Source organism: Homalodisca vitripennis, chromosome 3 (genome assembly GCF_021130785.1).
Source record: "Homalodisca vitripennis isolate AUS2020 chromosome 3, UT_GWSS_2.1, whole genome shotgun sequence".
Taxonomy (NCBI): Eukaryota; Metazoa; Arthropoda; class Insecta; order Hemiptera; family Cicadellidae; genus Homalodisca; species Homalodisca vitripennis.
The window spans coordinates 163,177,419-163,196,712 of record NC_060209.1 but is presented as its reverse complement, the minus strand read 5'-3'; the positions used below and the strand labels follow the sequence as shown (position 1 = coordinate 163,196,712).

Here is a 19,294-nt window from a genome sequence, read left to right as displayed (position 1 = left end):
TTCCGTAGTATGACAAAGCAATCCTCGGCAGCGCGCATCGACCCTTTCACGGCCCTTACATATTATTCCACAAAACCCTATTGCTATATATTAACTCCAATGTTGTGGACAAGGATAAAAAAAACTACGCAAAATACATTAGTTATATAAAATGTGTATTATCAGTATGTAAAACATAAATGCATTGTCATAATGCTATTAATTTATAATGGACAGCGTATTTTCTTACTTGTTGGACTTTGTCCATTTTGTAGCTTTTTTCGTTTGTTTCCTCTTACTGTTGCTGTGCTGCCTGTTTACCTCTCTCTAACTCTAATAAATGTCCTGATTCTTGAATAAACGTGAACAGCTTCCTTACACACATTAGGGAATTGTGCACTCAGTCTCTCTTTTAAAACTTTAACCACTCCGAATTCAGTACTAAACTTAAACAGGGGACCATGCAACTCTATAAATACCTTTTCAAATTCTTTAACAAAAAGAAAAGCCACTGTTCACTAGGTTCTGTAAGGGAGCCGTGAGATAGAGTTCTAATCCATGAGGGCTGCCCCTCCTCAGGAACAGAAACGTTTTCCACAATTTTTCCAAGACTAGGGTCTATATTGCGCACTCGGAGAAGCGACGTAGCCAGCTATGTACTTTACTGCCTCTTCCTCAAGCCCACGTAGTTTTCCACTTTCATCGTTGAGGTCGTCTGAAATAAAAACAAAATATTGAAAAAGAGTATTGACTTGTTGGGGATGTAAGATCTATATAAAAAAACGTATTTATAATCTAATTTTGATCATTTGTAGTCTATTAATTTTTAAAACACCATTTATGTAGTTGACCCTAAAAAATACGCCTTTGGAAAAAGATTGAAGTTCATTTTTTTCAATGCTAAATCAATGGAAAATGCATTACGATTATAACGTTAAACCATTCAACCCGATAAAAATTCCTGTATTATTCTTTTATCATTAAAACACCTTGGCTATAGTATATTAGTTTTTCAAAATTATTAGGGGTGTGCGAGTTATTGGTTTTTGAAGTCGAATCGAGTCGAGTTTTGAAAAATACTCGTATGTTTCGAGCTGAGTTTTTTTAAGATTTAAAATATACTAGTCATCTTGTTTCTACATAATCGTCATGACAAAAAATCATTGTAATACAAATAAAAAGTTTCAATTTTAAGGAACAGTAATTAAAAAAGGAAGAAAAACTTTCTACACTTTTAAAACACAACAATTCTTGACATTTATATTTTTTAAGCCTAGCTTGTCTTTAGACTTATCTGGTTTTTTAAATTAAAATGAAAACACAGCCCTTCTTATACCTGTCTCATTTCATGATTATAATATTTCCTTTGAGTTACTCACACAAGTACATTTCCACTCATGTAATTGTCGACAAAAAATTGAGTTTGTTATTTATTTACTAGTTATACTATTTTATTTATTTATACTATGTTAGAAGTATATTTTATGAAGATTAACCTGACAATGTATTGTTCTCCTGCAACATGTCAACGTCTGAACTTGACTCCATGGATCCTATTTCTTCTGTTGTAAATGCCATTTGCAACAAGTCCGATGTTAGGTAAGCTGGAATTTCAGGACATTTCTCCTCAGACGATACTATGTTAGTCTTCCTTGATGGAATAGGCATTTTGTTTGAAATCATCAGTGTTCTTAGGCGTGATATTACATCTGAAGGGCTAGGATGATCGTGGAAAACGCCCCAACCCCACGAAGCTGACCAAACAAAACTTTCAAGAGCGTCTTGAGTGAGACGGGTAGTAAGTATGTATTTAATTCCATACTGCGCTTGGAGCTGCGTAAACATGTCCCTCAAAGATGTAATCGACACTAAAATGCCTTTCTGGAAAGGGAAGCAATTTAGGTTTGCCTTTAACTCTCATTCTTTTCACTACATACTCAACTTGATTAAGTATAAGATTCTGCTCCTCTGCGTGTTCAGTCACACCAAAAGCAATCTTAAGCGGGTGCGCTGAATCTAACTGTGGGCTGCTTGAATTCATTATGTCATAAAAATCATCCATTAGCTCAAAAAAATTTGCAGCTTGGTGGTTTTTTTGTCAATAAGGCGATTGCTTTAGCTGTCGTTCTTGAAAAAACACTGCTTTTGCAGGTCCAACTTTCTGTCTATCATTGCCTTTCAAAGGAAAGATAAGCTGGATTCAATCTATGGCACAACTTAATCTCGCCACTGTCCTTCTCTAGCACTTCCCTTAAAATGGAGGAATCTAATTCAGTGCCATTTCCCAAAAACTATGCCGCTGTCTAGAAAATGGTTTCGGAGCAGTTTGAAATAATGTGGCATGTCAGCAAAAACAAAAACCTGCCTCTGCGAGTCGTTTGGATTGGCAACAAGAAGTTTTTTCAACAGAAATATTCAAGGAAGTCCACAAAGAAAGAAAATTGCTCCCTCCCATATCCGACACAATGGAGGTCACCAACAATCCAGATGACTCTACAGCTTCTATTATTGTCATCAGCAACGATTTTTCCATGTATAGTGTCAAACTCGAAGTAAACAGGTTGTTTTCCAGTTAGATATTAGCCCTCTCACGATTAATACCTGTTACTTTAGACGAAGGACCCGAGTATTCTGTCCATCCCCTGAGTCATAAACCACGCTACTATCAATGTGCATTTCGTCAAAAATTAATAACACATAATCTGTCAAAATCTGATAGCTCCTCAAACCTTTGTTTAAGTAGGCAAAGTACATTCCGCAGAATACCTGGAAGCAAGTAAACTTAGCGCACCATCTTTTAAGGGTTGAAGCTGATGGGAGAGGGAATGTCAATTTTTCCCTCCAAAAATCGTAGGATTTTGGAGACAGAGCCCCTTATTATTACACAACGAGATATATCATCGCTTGTCCATCGCACTTGCTTTTCACCCTGTATACTTTTTATTTGCATAGGAGTCATATTTTTCTCAGCCCACTTAGTTAGAGCTTCTTGTTTTTTACAATTTTTCTTCAAAACACATAGTTCACTTTGTAAAGATTTTATTGTGCTCTTTAGCTTTTTATTGCTACAAGATAATCTTAAATTTCTCCTAGCTAAAATTTTACTTTTACGCCTTGTTGTTTTCAGGTGCGATTTTAAGATTACTACTTCAGTTTGTAGTTTTTCAGTTATTTTCGTGTTACTTTCACAGTTTTTGCAATTGATCATGTCGAGTGTTCCTTTCGCGATTCATCTCTGTACCAGTGCCACATTCTCCGGGATCTTGTCCAGGCCTAGCTTGCTTTTTCCTTGGACTTAATTGTTTCAACCTTTCTAACGCTGATGTTCTAACTGATCTGGCTTTGTTCCTGTCTGCTCTAAATTCAGAGTTTTGAGAAACTACATGTGCATTATTAGGCAGCTTTTGGGAAGGAAACCGCAGATTTTTCTTAGTATTTTTTTTAACGGAAGACCCAAAAGCCTATTTTTCATGTTCATCCTCATAATCATGGGGCAAGAAATGCTCACTACAAATACGAGCATTTTTTGGGTTAATTTCGTCTTTTCTGTAACATTTGGCGATCCATTGTTTTAAAACGTCACTGTCATTTGGAAAACGATGGTAGAGAACACCTACCTCACAGTCCTTCGTATTTCGGTGTGTCTGTTATTACACCCAGCAACAGCACAAACTCATGTTTAATATAGATAATAATAATAATAATACTAACATATAGTCCTAAATCACATTTCATTATACGAGCGATAGTTCCGCAGGAAAAACGTGAAAATCATAAACGCACTGTATAACCCGGCACATGTTACTTGACTTAAAAACACTTGTCACCACAGCTAACTCTCGAACTGAAAACTGCTTAGCGCAACGATTGCAAAGAAACATGTGGTGAAAGCGTGGGGAGGGTGGCAACCAGTTGACGTCACGCGGCCATCGACCCCTCCACTCCCTGGGCGCGTCGGTATCTGCCAAACATCAAAAGAGTGAACGAGCCCTTTCTAGCTCTCCCCGGCCTGCTCGTACTATATAACTCGCTAAAGTCAAGTCAAGAGGTTTATCGGAAATTGCAATACCTATTTGGGATAGTTTATCGGGAATACATATATAATATTATTATATTATTTGTTGGTTACAAAGCCCCATTTGAAAGTTAAATACGTTGTATAAGTGAAAATGACACAATGACTCAATATGAGCCGCTTGTCATTACAGAGGAGCTCAGAAATAAATCTCTGGCCAGCAAGAGAGTTAACAATAAAAAACACATCTAAGCAGAGATGTTACAGTCACTGACAAAGAATATGTATTTCAATCTTGAAATATCACAAAAATACACTAATTTGCTTCCTAGTGGGTTTTGAAATATATGGTATTATATTAATAATCATAGAACTTATTTTATTATATATTTTGAACAATTAATTACAAAACTTGTGGGAAAAGTCCTTCCAGTCCTCATTGTACTAGAAAAGAAACCCTAATTTACCCTACTAGTTGTGAACTATACTGTAGGGTTTCATACTATACGGAATAAATCTAAAAATGCGTAATAATTAAAAAAAAATCAGTTGCAGAAACAGACTATACATTTTTAAAGGTATAAAATTGTCCGGATCTTAATATTTTTAACTACGGTGAATATATCCCACGAATATTATGGCTGCCCTAAAGTCAGTACAAATATTGTGGTGCAGTGAAGATGTTAAAAACGTGTACCATACGTAGATAGGTATCATCGTTTGACATGTTGACTGTGGCAGACGTATTAACTAATCCGGCTGTCCTAATGATGATACAAGTCTCGAGTTGCAGTGAATGTGATAAACCATTAGATTGCTCAGAAAATTTGTAAGCATGAATAATGAATTGTGATAAGAACTCGTGATTTGTAATAACATGTAAATTTGATATCTTTCGTGAGGATAGAAAGTTACAGCCCAAGTTACGCTGCATGTAAATTTGAATCAGTGTTAATTTGAAATCATTACTGAGGTAAATACAAATAGTACTATTAAAACACACACAAATTTGTATCATCATTTACGGTACAAGACATTTACGGTATTTGCAGAATTAAACACGTATGTGGTACAGGAAAAGTTTGGACTGCCTACTTTATTATTTATGAAGTAAATTGTTTTGCTTAATCGTACAGTAAAGTTTCGCTTGATTTTTTTAATAGGAACATTTTAAATGTAACCTAAAACATATATTGAGATAAAATAATAACTAAGATATATGACTCCACTGGCTAATAACAGTAATACACGTTTATTGATATTTTATAACTTTGTATCATCAATGTTAATATTGAGTACAATTTTTTTTAATTTACATGAAGTGCTTACTACTAATATTCTTATAAATAAATAAAATAAACTTGAACTATACTACAAGTTAAAAATAAAACGTAAAACTATTTCTATCATTTATACAATTCTGGAAAGCGAGGGACTAGACGTCATTATTGCGTAATTCAGTGAAGATTGATGATTCATATCCAGAAGGCTGTAGCTTATGCCAAAAAGGAGAGCTCATATGTATGAAGATATTTCAAATGACAATACATCGGGAATTTATGAAATTGGATGCGATGACTGTGACAATATTTATATTGGACAAACAGAAAGAACCATAAAAACACGATTTAAAGAGTATTTATTACACACAAAATATGGAAGAGTTGAAAAATCTGCTGTAGCCAAGCACTACATCGAATCAGGACACAGAACATCAATTCGAAATCTAAAATTAATAAAAGAAGTAACAAAACCAATGAACTTAAATGCTTGGGAAACACATAATAAAGAAAAACTCATAAACAATGAAGAGGGCCCTATTGAAAATTCCAGTCTTCTTTCTTCTCAATTTATTCAAAAATTACACCATAGCCATATCTAATTTTCATACTGGCTGAAATATTTCCAAAATCTTTGTATTTCTATATTTACACCATGTGTTATTTTAATTGTAATACAAATTAAGTAAATATTTTTGTGTGGAGTCGCCTGATGAGGAAACCTTCGGTTTTGAAAGGCCTCACACGAAATATAAATAAATTGTAAATTACATGTATTATTTACATTTATTAATACTCATATATATGATTGTGGTAGTGGGCAGATGGTGAGGTATGTATGTGTGTGTGTATGTATATATATATATATATATATATATATATATATATATATATTCACCCTCTTTTATCCTAATAGTAACCACTAATCAAATGCATAATGTGCATTTTATTTGTTCTTGGCAACACAGGCCCAAAGAAATCATCTGGGAGTGCATTTAGGAATAAAAGAAAAGGAAAATACTGCTGCGACTTTCAGGTGAGCTAAAGAATGAGGTGAAATAAGGAGATAGTTGTAAGTACTGTTACAGGCCAGAAAGGTAAAAGTGACATTAATATAGATGCCAATTTAGCAAACACATTGGAAAACTTGGAAGGCAACGAACTATGTTCACAAATATCAACATTGGAAAATAGCCAGAATTAAGCTGATAAAACAGATTTCATAATTAATTCCCATTTAACTGAATCTGCAGCAAGTAGTATTTGGCAATTCAAAACAATTACTGATAATGATAGAGTGCTGTTGGTTGAACAGAGTCCTCAAACAGTTGATGTGCCAACTTTTAAATTTCCAGTTTAAGATGGTGATAAGACATCTAGACATCACATAGTATCACAGGAAAATAAGAAAGTAAAACAGCAAATGACGAAAAAGTACTAATGCAGTGGTTACTTTATAGCCAGTCAGAAAATGCTGAATTCCTTTGTGTTCTGTTTAAATAGGTTCAACAAGGCAAGTCATCGCCATTTTTAAAACTAAAAAAAAGACTTTCAAGGCTCAAAAAACTTAAACCTTCTAATTTTCACTCGTGAAAGCACAATCAGTCATAGGTCAAGTTGTACGGAATGGATTGATTTGGAATAAATACTATTCTTTGATTTTGATATTATTCATAAGGCAATTGAGAGGTGGACGAATTTTCTCAAAGTGGTAATAAATTAGGGTACGGTCCAATAAGCGGACCCGGTTTTTTATATCGAAGAATATAATCATCGATACCTAATATTCGCATATCGAATCATAGACTATCAATCGATATAAAAGTAATAACAATCATATGTTTAAATTAAAATGTGAATTTAATGATAACAAATAATAAATGAACATAACCAAAATCAGGGAAACTCATAACTTTAACTAAATGAAACAGAACGAAAACGTTTTTACTAAAGTTGTGTCCACCATTACCTTCTTTTTTTGCATCTGAAGACGACGACCATGTTAGCTCCTCTGACAGTTACATTTGTTACCTTTCCACAAATATCACATAATGGATTCTTAGGTACTAACCCAACATCCTGAAGCCATAAAAAACATATTTTATCGTCTTTTAAAGCAATTTCGTGAAGCTTCCTAAGATTGACGGCCATTTTAATACACAATGTTACGTGAAATTTAAAATATTACCTTAATTGTATTATTTGAAAGTGTTTACAGTTGTTCATATAGATTATTTAAGTTGTTAAAAATAATTCATCAGTATCGATTGATTATATCGATGGTTATGATTAAGTAATATCGTTTGCCAATTTCGATATAAAAAACCGGGTCCGCTTATTGGACCCTACCCATAAATTATTAGTGGTCAAAGATGTCATACTCTATTGTGCAAAAATAGTATACTTTGAGGAACAAGACAAAAAGAATAGGCAAGTATACTAGTGGAGTGTTTTTAAGCATCTTAAAATGATTAATGTTGACATCATCCTCAATTGGCCACTTACATTACATTGGCATTACATTGTATATTGCAACACTAGTTGGTCAACAAAATGAAGAGCTGTCAGTGCTTTATAATAATGCTAAAAGAGGTTTATGTTATCCTCAAAGAAATTATGGATTCAAAACCTATCAAGAGAAATGGAATTTAGAAACTAGAGTGGGTGCACATTAACAAATCATACAGATTGACTTCAAATTTATGTGTCCTTTGCAGAACAGGGAAAGAGAATGCTATGGACTAAATTATCAAACCCCTTCAATAAGAAACTTCTTCATTTCTGTCAGCAAAATAATTAAAGGACTGTCATTGATAATTTAAGAGACTTGAGATAGGATATCAGACCAGCAATTAAATTTGTTTTATAAACGCCACTTACCTCCCTCTTTAAGGTGAAAGACAGTGATAAAACGTAACTGTCGTTTTAACTCCTTTTGGTTAACACTTGCTACCTCACCACAGAACATACATTTCTAAAGAGAAGTTAATTTTATTTGATCAAATTGATAACTGCTCTGCAATATATAAAATCTTACATTTCAAGTGCTTTTCTAAGTAATTAATGTAGTTGAGCTATTTCATTTTATTACACTAGAATGCATTTTTATGTATGAATATAATAACTCTTTAAACCAAAATAATTCTTCATTACTGTATTTTTGTTCTACTTAATAGTCATTTAGAGAGCATAACGATAAAACATTGTTACTGTACACATTCATAAAAATTTTATTTACATTTAAGCAATTAAATGTTGTTAGTCACAAGTACCATTGTTGATTAACGTCAATACATGTGCTTACTTTGTGGACATCAATCTGATTTGAGTACACATTTTTTTACAAACAAAATCTTCAAATGTTCTCCAGTACAAATTTACATGCCTAACATCTAACTTATGCATTACACACTTACACTAAGTAAAACTCTCTTGTACACAATAACAATTCTTTTTCTATTAATCGATTTTGCTACATTTACATTTTGTTAAGTTCCTGAACCAGTCTCCTCTTTCAAGGCTGGCTAGGGGCACCAGACACCTTAGCTAAGTCCCTAATCTTGAGAGAGTTCTCAAACAACAAAAGAGAAAATCAGCTGTCTAGCTGGAGTGCAAATTCGAGAAAGCTGCATAGAGACTTCCAAACACTTCAAAATCCTTACTTGTGACTTCTATATCCAAGATGTTATCATCTAAGCAGGCAATCAAAACAACATAATATCAGAAGCACAGTGCAACATAAGATAAGGTACTAAAATTAATATACCATCCCACAATCTTAACCTCTGTGGAAGGAAATCTTGATAAAAAACAGCAATGTGCTCAACAATCTATTGCACAATTATGATTCTTGAATTGTATCATCAAATTTTACAAAAATAAGCTATAATACAAAGATGCCTTAATATCCTTTCTGAGCAAAAGTTGTACAGTTGATGCAATTATGCTCTAAGTTAATGTTAAACTATTTTTTCAGGTACAAAAATAAATTTACTGATTATTGAAAAAAAAAACTAAACAAAAATCAGCACTAGGTGATGAAAATCTTTAAGAATCACAAGTAAATTTTAATCAGCCTACAATGACTGATTCAGGTGCTTTACACATAAAGTATTACATAAGTAAATACATTAGTGTGTATATAAAGTTTAACTGTGCTAAACTTACTAAAGATTTTATTTATATTAAAATATATATTTTATATTTTTAAAATATTAAAAAAAATACTGCTCACATTTATAACAAATTGGTAAGAAAGTATTTTAATACGATTATTTCAACCCACAATAAGATTGTAATAGTTAAAGTCTGGGGCACTTATTTACATGGTGGAATTTCTTTACAAAATCCTTTATTTCAGAATGGGCACAGTTAATATCAACAGTAAAAAATAAAGTCATACATTTATAATTAAATAACATACTTTCTTGACGTTATTGAAAGCACAGGAATATTTTCATCGTTTTCAAATTTCATTGCCGCTTTGCAGTCCAAAATTTCAGGATTTTCTTCCCAAAATTTGTCACCGATAATATCACAGTGCAGAGGAACCGCAAAAAGTTCTATCTTTCTTCCTGGTTGCTTTATAAGTTTTCGCACCAGAGATGTACCTTTCTTGAACTGCTCTGGTTCATTATTATAATTGATGTTGAACTCAGAAAAAAGAATCTCATTTTTCTCAGATGACAGGGTTCCCTTCAGTCTTTCTTCTGCCTAGTAAATTAAAGAAACAAATGAGATTATATTAAAGATTCAATCACAAAATGCACTTGCTCCGCCGAGACTTGTTTATACAAATTTAATGAATTTTAAAAAGTTGTTTGATAGGTATTTGGTCTTTCAATCATATGTTAATTTTGTTCTTTAAACACGAATGTAACAAAAATGGTCAAATACAAAATAATTGATTTGTAAAAAGTAAGGGCTTAGTGGTGAGTAGTAGTAACATATTCACCTGGCAAGTAAGAGATCTGCGTTCAAGTCCTGGCGGAGCAAGTGTTTTTCGTGATTCAATCTTTATTAAAATTACACTATTAAATAGCATTTTAAATTTAACTGAAGTTAGATGGACCCTTTAAAAAGAACACTTAAAACATAACAATAAATTAAGCTATTTAGAGTTTTATAAGTTTATTCAATGATTGTAATTTTACAGCCGTGACCTATCAGACTTCAGCAAATCAAGTTACCTATTCTTTGATTATCCCTATAATAATATATAAGTCATGGAGGAAATATTGTAAAAAATGACTTTTTTAGTAACAAAACACAACCTACTAGCCAATGATGAGTAGACTAATAAATAACGAGAGACAATAAGAAGTTCGAAATTTGGGAATGAATTTACATATTAAAGGAGTCTACGTTCCTTCTGTTCCTTTTAAACTAAAATATGTAATCACCGTTTCATAGGAGCAAGGATATGGCACTGTAGCAAAGACGTCACGGGTTTGATTCCTGTGGAGGTCTATAAGAATCTGCAAATAGGATAGGACAGTTTTCTCGTTAAAATCTTCAGTGTAATAATTCAAAATGTCAGTGGCATAGAAAACATACTAAAGAAATGTCTGGAACACACTTGGCTGTTTTAAAAATGACTTGTCACTAGTTGGCAAGTGTGCAGCGGTAAGTCGTAAAGTGGTCTCTGTGCTACAACGTGAGTTCAAGCCCCGTTAACCGCATGTGGTTGGTCTGAGTGCCTATTTACAAAATCATCAGAATTCTGCCAAATGAAGATTACCAATGAAACAGGTTTCTAATAAATCTTATTGTAGTTTTAGCAAATTTGTCTATTATTTATTTTAGTCAACAGATTATAAAAAAATATTAATTGTCCTTTTTAGAGCCACCAATCATGTTTATTTTGGAAATAATATTTCAGAATAAACACTTTGTGAATTAATACTGTGCTATTTTTTAATAAAATTGCATAGTAGTAGCTATGGTACAAAATCAACAAAAATATTTATACATTTTTAACACTTTAAAAATTGTAAACCACATGAAAACTAATTTATAGTTTAGGTGATTAACTTGAAATTAATTATATTCGTAATTAGTAGTTTTTACACTGTTTTGGTAAAAAAATGACATTTGAAAATAAGTTGATGTTGGGTTGGTCATGTAAGTAACCAGATGTAAACAATTTCTTAGACTAGGTGCATCCGTTCTTCCTACATGGGTTTTAAAATTAAAAAAAGCAATACCTTTCGTAATCGCCTTATTAGAAAAAGCATAGCTCAATAGAATATAAAGCAAAAATAAATTAGCAGGTACTGAGTGTCAACAGAGTATCAAAGTTTACCCATTTCAATTGAAAACAATATAATTTAAATCTTAATTAAAAACGGTAATTCTAAGCAATATATGGGTCAACCTCGATTTTTCTCATATTACAATATAATGTTCCAATAGTCAATTAGAAAAGGAAATGACTAGAATTTCTTGCCGGAAAGCAGTTATAGGGAGCAGGCAACTCATATTACATTATAATGTTCCAATAGTCAATTAGAAAAGGAAATGACTAGAATTTCTTGCTGGAAAGCAGTTATAGGGAGCAGGCAACTGCGAGAAATTACCTATTAGTGATCAGGGGCACTGACGTGATCTGGGCTTCAAAATTTGGAACTACTCGAGTTAATTTTTTTTTCTAAAAGAGCAAGCAGCGCGAAGCGCTGCGCAGCGGGCAAGCATCGTGCGTGATCTTCGTCTATACTGAATTGATTCAGGCCAAAGGAATGACACAGATTACTTTACCAGATTTTTACGGAGATTTTGTATTGGGCGGATTATATTGGTTTTACTTTGCTTTCCAGCATGTAATTATGTGTTTAAAATTGTTTTACATACATTACCTACATTATATTGTAATATGTAATAACAATTTATCAAAAATTTTTAATAAAGAAAAAGGATCACGCACGATGCCTGCCCGCTGCGCAGCGCTTCGCGCTGCTTGCTCTTTTAGAAAAAAATTAACTCGGGTAGTTCCAAATTTGAAGCCCAGATCACGTCAGTGCCCCTGATCACTAATAGGCAACTCTAAGCAATATATGACCGTCTGGCAGTTGCCTGCTCCCTATAACTGCTTTCCGGCAAGAAATTCTAGTCATTTCCTTCTCTAATTGACTATTGGAACAATATATTGTAATATGAGAAAAATCGAGGTTGACCCATATATTGCTTAGAATTACCTTAAAAAACAATATAATTAAAATTTAAATTGACAATAAACAAATATCTTTATTCAGTTAAGTATACAATTTTAACAACAAAAGGTATTATTTGTTAACAACTATATTTCTTTTAAAAAAGGTTACAACAGTTTAGATTAATTATATTAAAATGCCTAAGTAATAAATACATAAATTGTGGGTAATTGTATACAATTAACTTGGCAGCCCTAATGTATTTCGTATTGAAATATGTTTTTTGATAAGCAATTAAAATATTAAATTACGTCAAATAAAAAGTTAGCAAGGCAAAGACAACACAAAATTAACTATTATTATAAAGGAATTAATGTGTTTCTCTTGTGAATTTGAAGATTAAAGAGACATATCAGTACTGTGTTCCTTTTGGGTAAGAGTATGATAAGCAGACCCCGTTATTTATACTGAACTTATCAAACAATATTTAATTATCATATCCATAATCAACCAATAGTAGTTAATTTGAACAATAACTAAATCATCACCACCAGAAGTACATACATTTTCATACTCTACACAATTTATTCTATAAATAACTTATTCTAAATAAGAAGAAGATTGTTAACGTTAGAAAATAAAACAAAAAGATGATTTACTGTCTTTCTTGGATTCAAGAAGTTTGTTTTGTTATAACGTTTTCTTTATTATTTGAATTACATTGTTCTTGTAATCTGTCTTAATTTTATCATTTGATTAATTTTAATATTTTTCTGATAGATACATCTCGAAGGTGCTTCCACAACCTGAGTTGGTAGTCAGAGATATTACCATCCTTAGAATTTTAAAAAACTTTTCTGCTTCTCCAAAACTAAAAAAAAAAAAAAAACACAAACACAATCATTTGGTTTTCCTTTTGTAAATTCAAAAATAGGTTGAACGGGCTGTTGGTAATCCCTCCAGCTCCACTCTGATTGTTACGAACAAAAACATCCGTCAAGGTAGTATCTATCAGTGAAATATCAAAATTCTAGAGGGTCTGACCACGTATGTCTGAGAGCTAAAAAATAATGCAAATAACTTAGATAAAGAAAAACTTATTGTCAGAGTGTACTCAAAGTCAGCTAAGCAGCAGACTTTGAATTGGAGATAAATATATTGTTGTCATCAGTTATCTACAAATACCTTGAATTTTTGACTTCAGCTGCAGTATAAGAAGCGGCCACCATGACAATTGAATCAGCGAACCAAATTTTCAATCAAAAATACGTAAACTATTGAATACAAAACTATTCTTAATAAGGCTAGTTATTTATAATCAATTAAAGCTACCTGGTTTTAATGTATTATAACAATATTGATTTAAATTAATTCAAACAATGTAAAATACATCAGTGACACTTATTTTTAAAAATAGTAAGAAGTAAGTTTCACACGGCTTTGTTTGTTACATTTAATAAATACATAGATAGTTTTTAACTCTTCATTAAATTATTACTTTTTAAATATAAAAACATAGCTGAACTAAGTTATATCATAATATGAAATACCTATAATATAATTTGTTAGTTTAAATAATCAGAAATATTGATGTTTTGTTGCCTTGGTGGCTGCTTATCACACTGCAACCTTAACTTTATGTCCAAGTTTTTTTTAAATTTTTAACACATCAATTTGTGAGTATCCCATCAATATAGGGTAGGGTACGATAAGCGGATCCGGTTTTTTATATCGAAATTGGCAAACGATGTTACATAATCATAACCATCGTTATAATCATTCGATACTGATTAATTATTTTGAGCAATTAGCTTAAATAATCTATATTAACAGCTGTTAACACTTTCAGAAATCAGAAATTCTTTATTGACAGACCGAATAACACTGCAAAATAGCGTCAATTAAATTAGGTGATACAGAATAACCTAATTAAATTAAATATAAAAACAAAGTCAGATTAAATAAAATACCACTAAAGTTTTTGTTAATCCTAAAATAAACTAAAGCTTATACAGGTGGCTAGTCTTAATATAAAGCTCAATATAAGCTAGTCTGACCAGAGCACTCGACAAAGTCCTTGACACTGTAATAAGCCCTCTGTACCAAATGTCATTTGACCTCCCTCTCAAAAAAGGACTTGTTTTTGTTTTCATAGAGTCTGGGAGAGCATTATATAGTTTAATGCCGCTGAATAATAAATGTCTTGAAAAAAAACTTGTTCTATGGGCAGCAATAATATGTTGCTGACACTACCCTTCTCAGAAGTCATGGATGACCTCCTTCCGACATGATTATTAAAAATGGCAGTCAATTTTAGAAAACTAAACTACATTGCTTTGAAAGATGTAAGACTTGTTTTTCGTGGCTTCGGATATAATAATTTGTTTGATCACTGTAAATATTAAATTCATATTTTAATTTAAAACATATGGTTGTTATTGAGGACTATAGATACTATTATATTGATTGATAGTCTAGGTCTAGGACTTGAGATGGGAATATTAGGTATCGATGATTACATTCTTCGATATAAAAAAAAACCGAGTCCACTTATCGTACCCTACCGTCAATATAAAATACATTGTGTGTGACGAGTGATTTATTTACCCTAGTGTTACACTATTATGTCATACTACTGTGTCTATGTTGTGTTAGTAGTGATCTATATATGTTGTAATAATAACATACCTCTTTTGTTGTCATATTTTTTCTTAAAACCAACGCCCAGAAAACTGTGTTGTAAAGATTATTAATATGAGCATCTGCCTGACGCCAGCTGAGATAGTCTCGCAAATTTGAATCTGTCGGATACAGAACAATTCTTCCATCGAATGCAGGTGGGTACTTCAACTCAGTAGATTCAAAAAAGTCTCGCCAATGATAAACATAGGCTGAAGAAAACTTACTATTAACTAAACTAAGCAGTTTTTCTTGTCGTCTATTAAAAATAGATGTGTTTTTTCTGAACACAAAACTATATTCGTCACTGTGACCAAATGCAAAACAAATATCATTTAATTCTTCAAATACCCTAGATGCAGCTTTTGTCATTAAATCAAGGGCTTTCTTATCATTTGGTTTCTCAAACTTGTGAACATCAGAAAACTTGTGAAATCCTTTACCATCTAATCTTACTACAATCCAGCAGTTGGGTAAACATTTTATTTCAGATTCAAACTCTCTTACATATTCAAATTTGCTCTTTGCCATGGATGATACAAAACTTCTTACAATAATTGACACAATAGTTTGTTTCATTAAAAAGTTCAGATACATTGATTATTTAATTTTATAAAGTGTACTGGTATTTTTTTATTATTTACATGGGAATAATACATTCTTATTTTGCATGGATATCTATTTCAAGCTGCAATTCTGTTAGTGGTTCATAAGCTCACTTTTACATCACAGACTAAACAAATAAAGTAAATCAAAAATTAAAAACATGAAATTAATAAAATAAAATAAAACAAAACTTAAAGTAAACAAAATTAATAGATACAGTTTGAGGTTAGGCCCACACCAAACACACATTCACTTGAGTGCTGTTAGTATTCCTTTACCACCGAACCGAATGAAACGAGCTCCTCATGCAGCAGAGAAATGAGGTGATCAAGACAGGCGGAGAGAAAGAGGGGGCAGATCCGAGCAGTACCGATAAATCTCGAAAATTCGTCGACTGGTCAGAGCCAAGCAGTGCCGACAAACCCTGAACATGCGGCTGATAGCGACCTCAGTTAGGAACGGTTCTGATTTCTATTATCTTACGAATTATGAGTCGTTTTATATCCGAACATATCTGCAAAACATAGAAATTATGTCGAATTAATTATATTAATATTAGTAGTAAATAAATTAATAATTACGCTACAAATCTGTAATAAGAGTTATGTAATAGCTGTAATAAACTAAGGGGATTAAAAAAGAAACTTGCGAGTAAATATTCAACCAAAAACATAATCATAGAAATATGACAAAATCAATGACAACTACCTGACTTAAATACCCAACATAGCACGTGACATCATTAATAAATACATTTTCCTAATTATATTATATTACTGTAACTGACAAATTCAGTTTAATATCATATGAGTATATGTTTGGTTTACAATTTTAAACACTTATATTACAGAAATATTTATGTAATACAGATGATGAAAATAATTTAGTCCTACTGATCTCTAATGCTACGAATATACAGATTTATGATACAATTACACTAATTTATATAATTTATTGAAGTAAACATTGCGAGTAAATATTCAACCAAAACATAATTATAGAAATATGACACAATCAATGACAACTACCTGACTTAAATACCAAACAAAGCACATGACATCATTAATAAATACAATATTTTAATAACCTCAAATTATTACAAATCAAGTTTTAATTTATAGCAATAGCTCTCTGTCTGTTTGTTGGATATATCGAGAATGAAAAATAAGCTATAGACTTGAAATTGTGCATGCAACTTCGACCAAGCCTGATAAGTGCCATGTGTCGTCTGGCGTACGCGATTATAATGCTGATCTGATCTATAGTACATGGCAATTATCGAATAATTTCTAACTAATAGTAATGTAACCTACAAATTATATTTATTTGATTAAGGCAGTTGGAAAATGCAATGAACCAAATATAATGTTACGAAACAATTTTATTGGCTTACATTTTAATACAAAAGATGCAATTAAAAAACTCTTAATTGTTGATTTTGTATTTTGGAGACCCTGAAGATCATTATCTACTATGCTAAGAACACAAGTCTCGAATGTTTTGAAAAGTTTAAATGTTTTCAAGCATGAATGCTTAAAATCACATTTAAGTGACTAAGAAAATTAAAAAAGTACAATTAAATTGAGAATTCACTTGTAAACAAACAAATTTCTAAATTTTGCGAGGAGGGCTCTTTTTAATCATCCTGGATGTTTAATCCACCCTCGAATGTTTTCTAGCTACGCCACTGAATGTAACGAGGTTACTTTGTTACATTAGACTTCCTTACGTCTTTTTGGGTCTTTCGATACTCCGTTGTATTGGTTTATTTGTATGTAGACAAGAGTAATTGCCTGCCATTAATTACGTTGTAAAATCAAGGTTCAATAAAATAAATTTAATTGCGCTGCATCCTGCAGCATCCAGCTTTGAAAATGTAATATATATGTTGTTGTACCAAATTACTGAAATGTGTTTAATTCAGAGTAGAAGCTAAAAACACAGTGGTACATTTTAAGAGGCTTGTCACATTGATTGCCTGCAATTTAATTGTGCTGCATCCTGCAACATCCAGCTTTGAAAATGTAATTTAAAATATATGTATGCTGTACTAAACTACGGAAAGGGGTTTGAAATACAGTGATACATTTTAATAGGTTTGCCAGGTACTGAACTAAATTAAATTCAGAGGAGTACGGAGCGAGAACGCGCGGACTGCTCATTCCACTATTCCAATAGACGAGCTATCTGTAGTTGGCAGGAGGGGTCCCTCCATCCCCACTCTTTCTCTCCGCCGGTTGTGATCACTCCATTTAGTCGCTGCGTGAAGAGCTCGTCTGAATTAATATTATCACTTCCTAGTTCTCTAAGTATTCCTTATACATGCAGATACTGAAATACTGATTTATGGTTGCAATAATTTAATATTCATATAACCGATTAATTTATATTTTATAGAATTTAGTGTTCAATTCAATACTTTTTGTAGGTACAATAATTTGTAATAATATAGGTCTTTATATTTATTAAGTATTAAATGTATATAATACTTTGTGCTAAGACTGTTTAATTGTGTCAAATATACTAATAGATGTTTTATGTTTTTACTTCAAGTGAGAGCTTGCCATAGCTTTAAGAAGTCACAAAATGACTTCTTGTTTGTTTAAGGAACTATTCATATTTTTCAGAAACCAGACTTTAGATATCTTTTTACTTTAGATTTCAGAGCAGCAGCAACAAGCTTCTTCAATAGGCCAAGAAATTCGTACTTTGGAATTGACAACATCTGCATCCTAAAGTAGTTTACTCCCATGAGGAAGTATATCCCTCCAATGTCGTTTTAATGGGCCGAAAGATGCCACATCGAGTGGTTGAAGCAGATGAGTTGTATTAGGTGGGAGTGCTATAATTTTGGTTTCATTTTTCTCACAGAGACGAAGCACCTCTAGACTAACATGGGAGTTCAAATTATTTCATATCAATATTTTCACACCTTCTAGTATTTTCAGAATAGGCAACATGAATGATACGAACCAATCCTGAAACGACTGGTGATCAAATCATCCTGACTTTGTTCTGTTATATCTAGCCTCATTTGGCTCATTTTCGGTCCAAGTGTACCACATTTTCCCACTTTACATCACGCCGACATAAATAAAAACCTACATACTTTTGATCAGTACTTAACTCCATTATGTCTGACATTTACTTTACGTCATAGCGAGACTTTGTAACCTATATTTTTACATGCCCTGAATATGACCATGCTAGAAGCCAAGGTTTAAAGTTAATTAAGAAAAAATATGGGATGAAGTTTCAAAAACTTAGCTAAAATTCTCCAGTCAAATGATTGACAGGGTTTTCAATCATTACTTGAATATTTTGAGTTCAAGAAATGTATTTAAAACAAAATAACGCTCTGCAGATTGGTAACATAAATGTAACTTGGAATAAGGTGCTTCAACCCTAAGTCCTGTATTTCGGATTGGGAATGGCTGATGGACCCTTAACAAGAAGTTTCCTAGATCCTTACAGGACTCCTGCGGCAAGAATCAAATAGTACGTCGGGGCGGCATGGGATTTCCCGAAGCCTATAAACCTTTAGCTAACAATTTAAAGAAAAAAAAAAACCATCAACCAATGTTGTT

The 19,294-nt window shown here is 32.3% G+C and overlaps 1 protein-coding gene across 1 annotated transcript; it reads right to left on the bottom strand.

Annotated features, from left to right (window-relative positions):
- Nucleotides 1-9,608: 9,608 nt before the first annotated feature.
- On the bottom strand, nucleotides 9,609-15,961 carry LOC124357725 (probable tRNA(His) guanylyltransferase). Its single transcript, XM_046809732.1, has 2 exons — nucleotides 15,111-15,961; nucleotides 9,609-9,987 (listed from the first exon to the last, which is right to left on the bottom strand). The coding sequence occupies exons 1-2, from the start codon at nucleotides 15,696-15,698 to the stop codon at nucleotides 9,685-9,687; spliced, it is 891 nt and encodes a 296-aa protein (XP_046665688.1). The 5' UTR covers nucleotides 15,699-15,961; the 3' UTR covers nucleotides 9,609-9,684.
- Nucleotides 15,962-19,294: the final 3,333 nt, after the last annotated feature.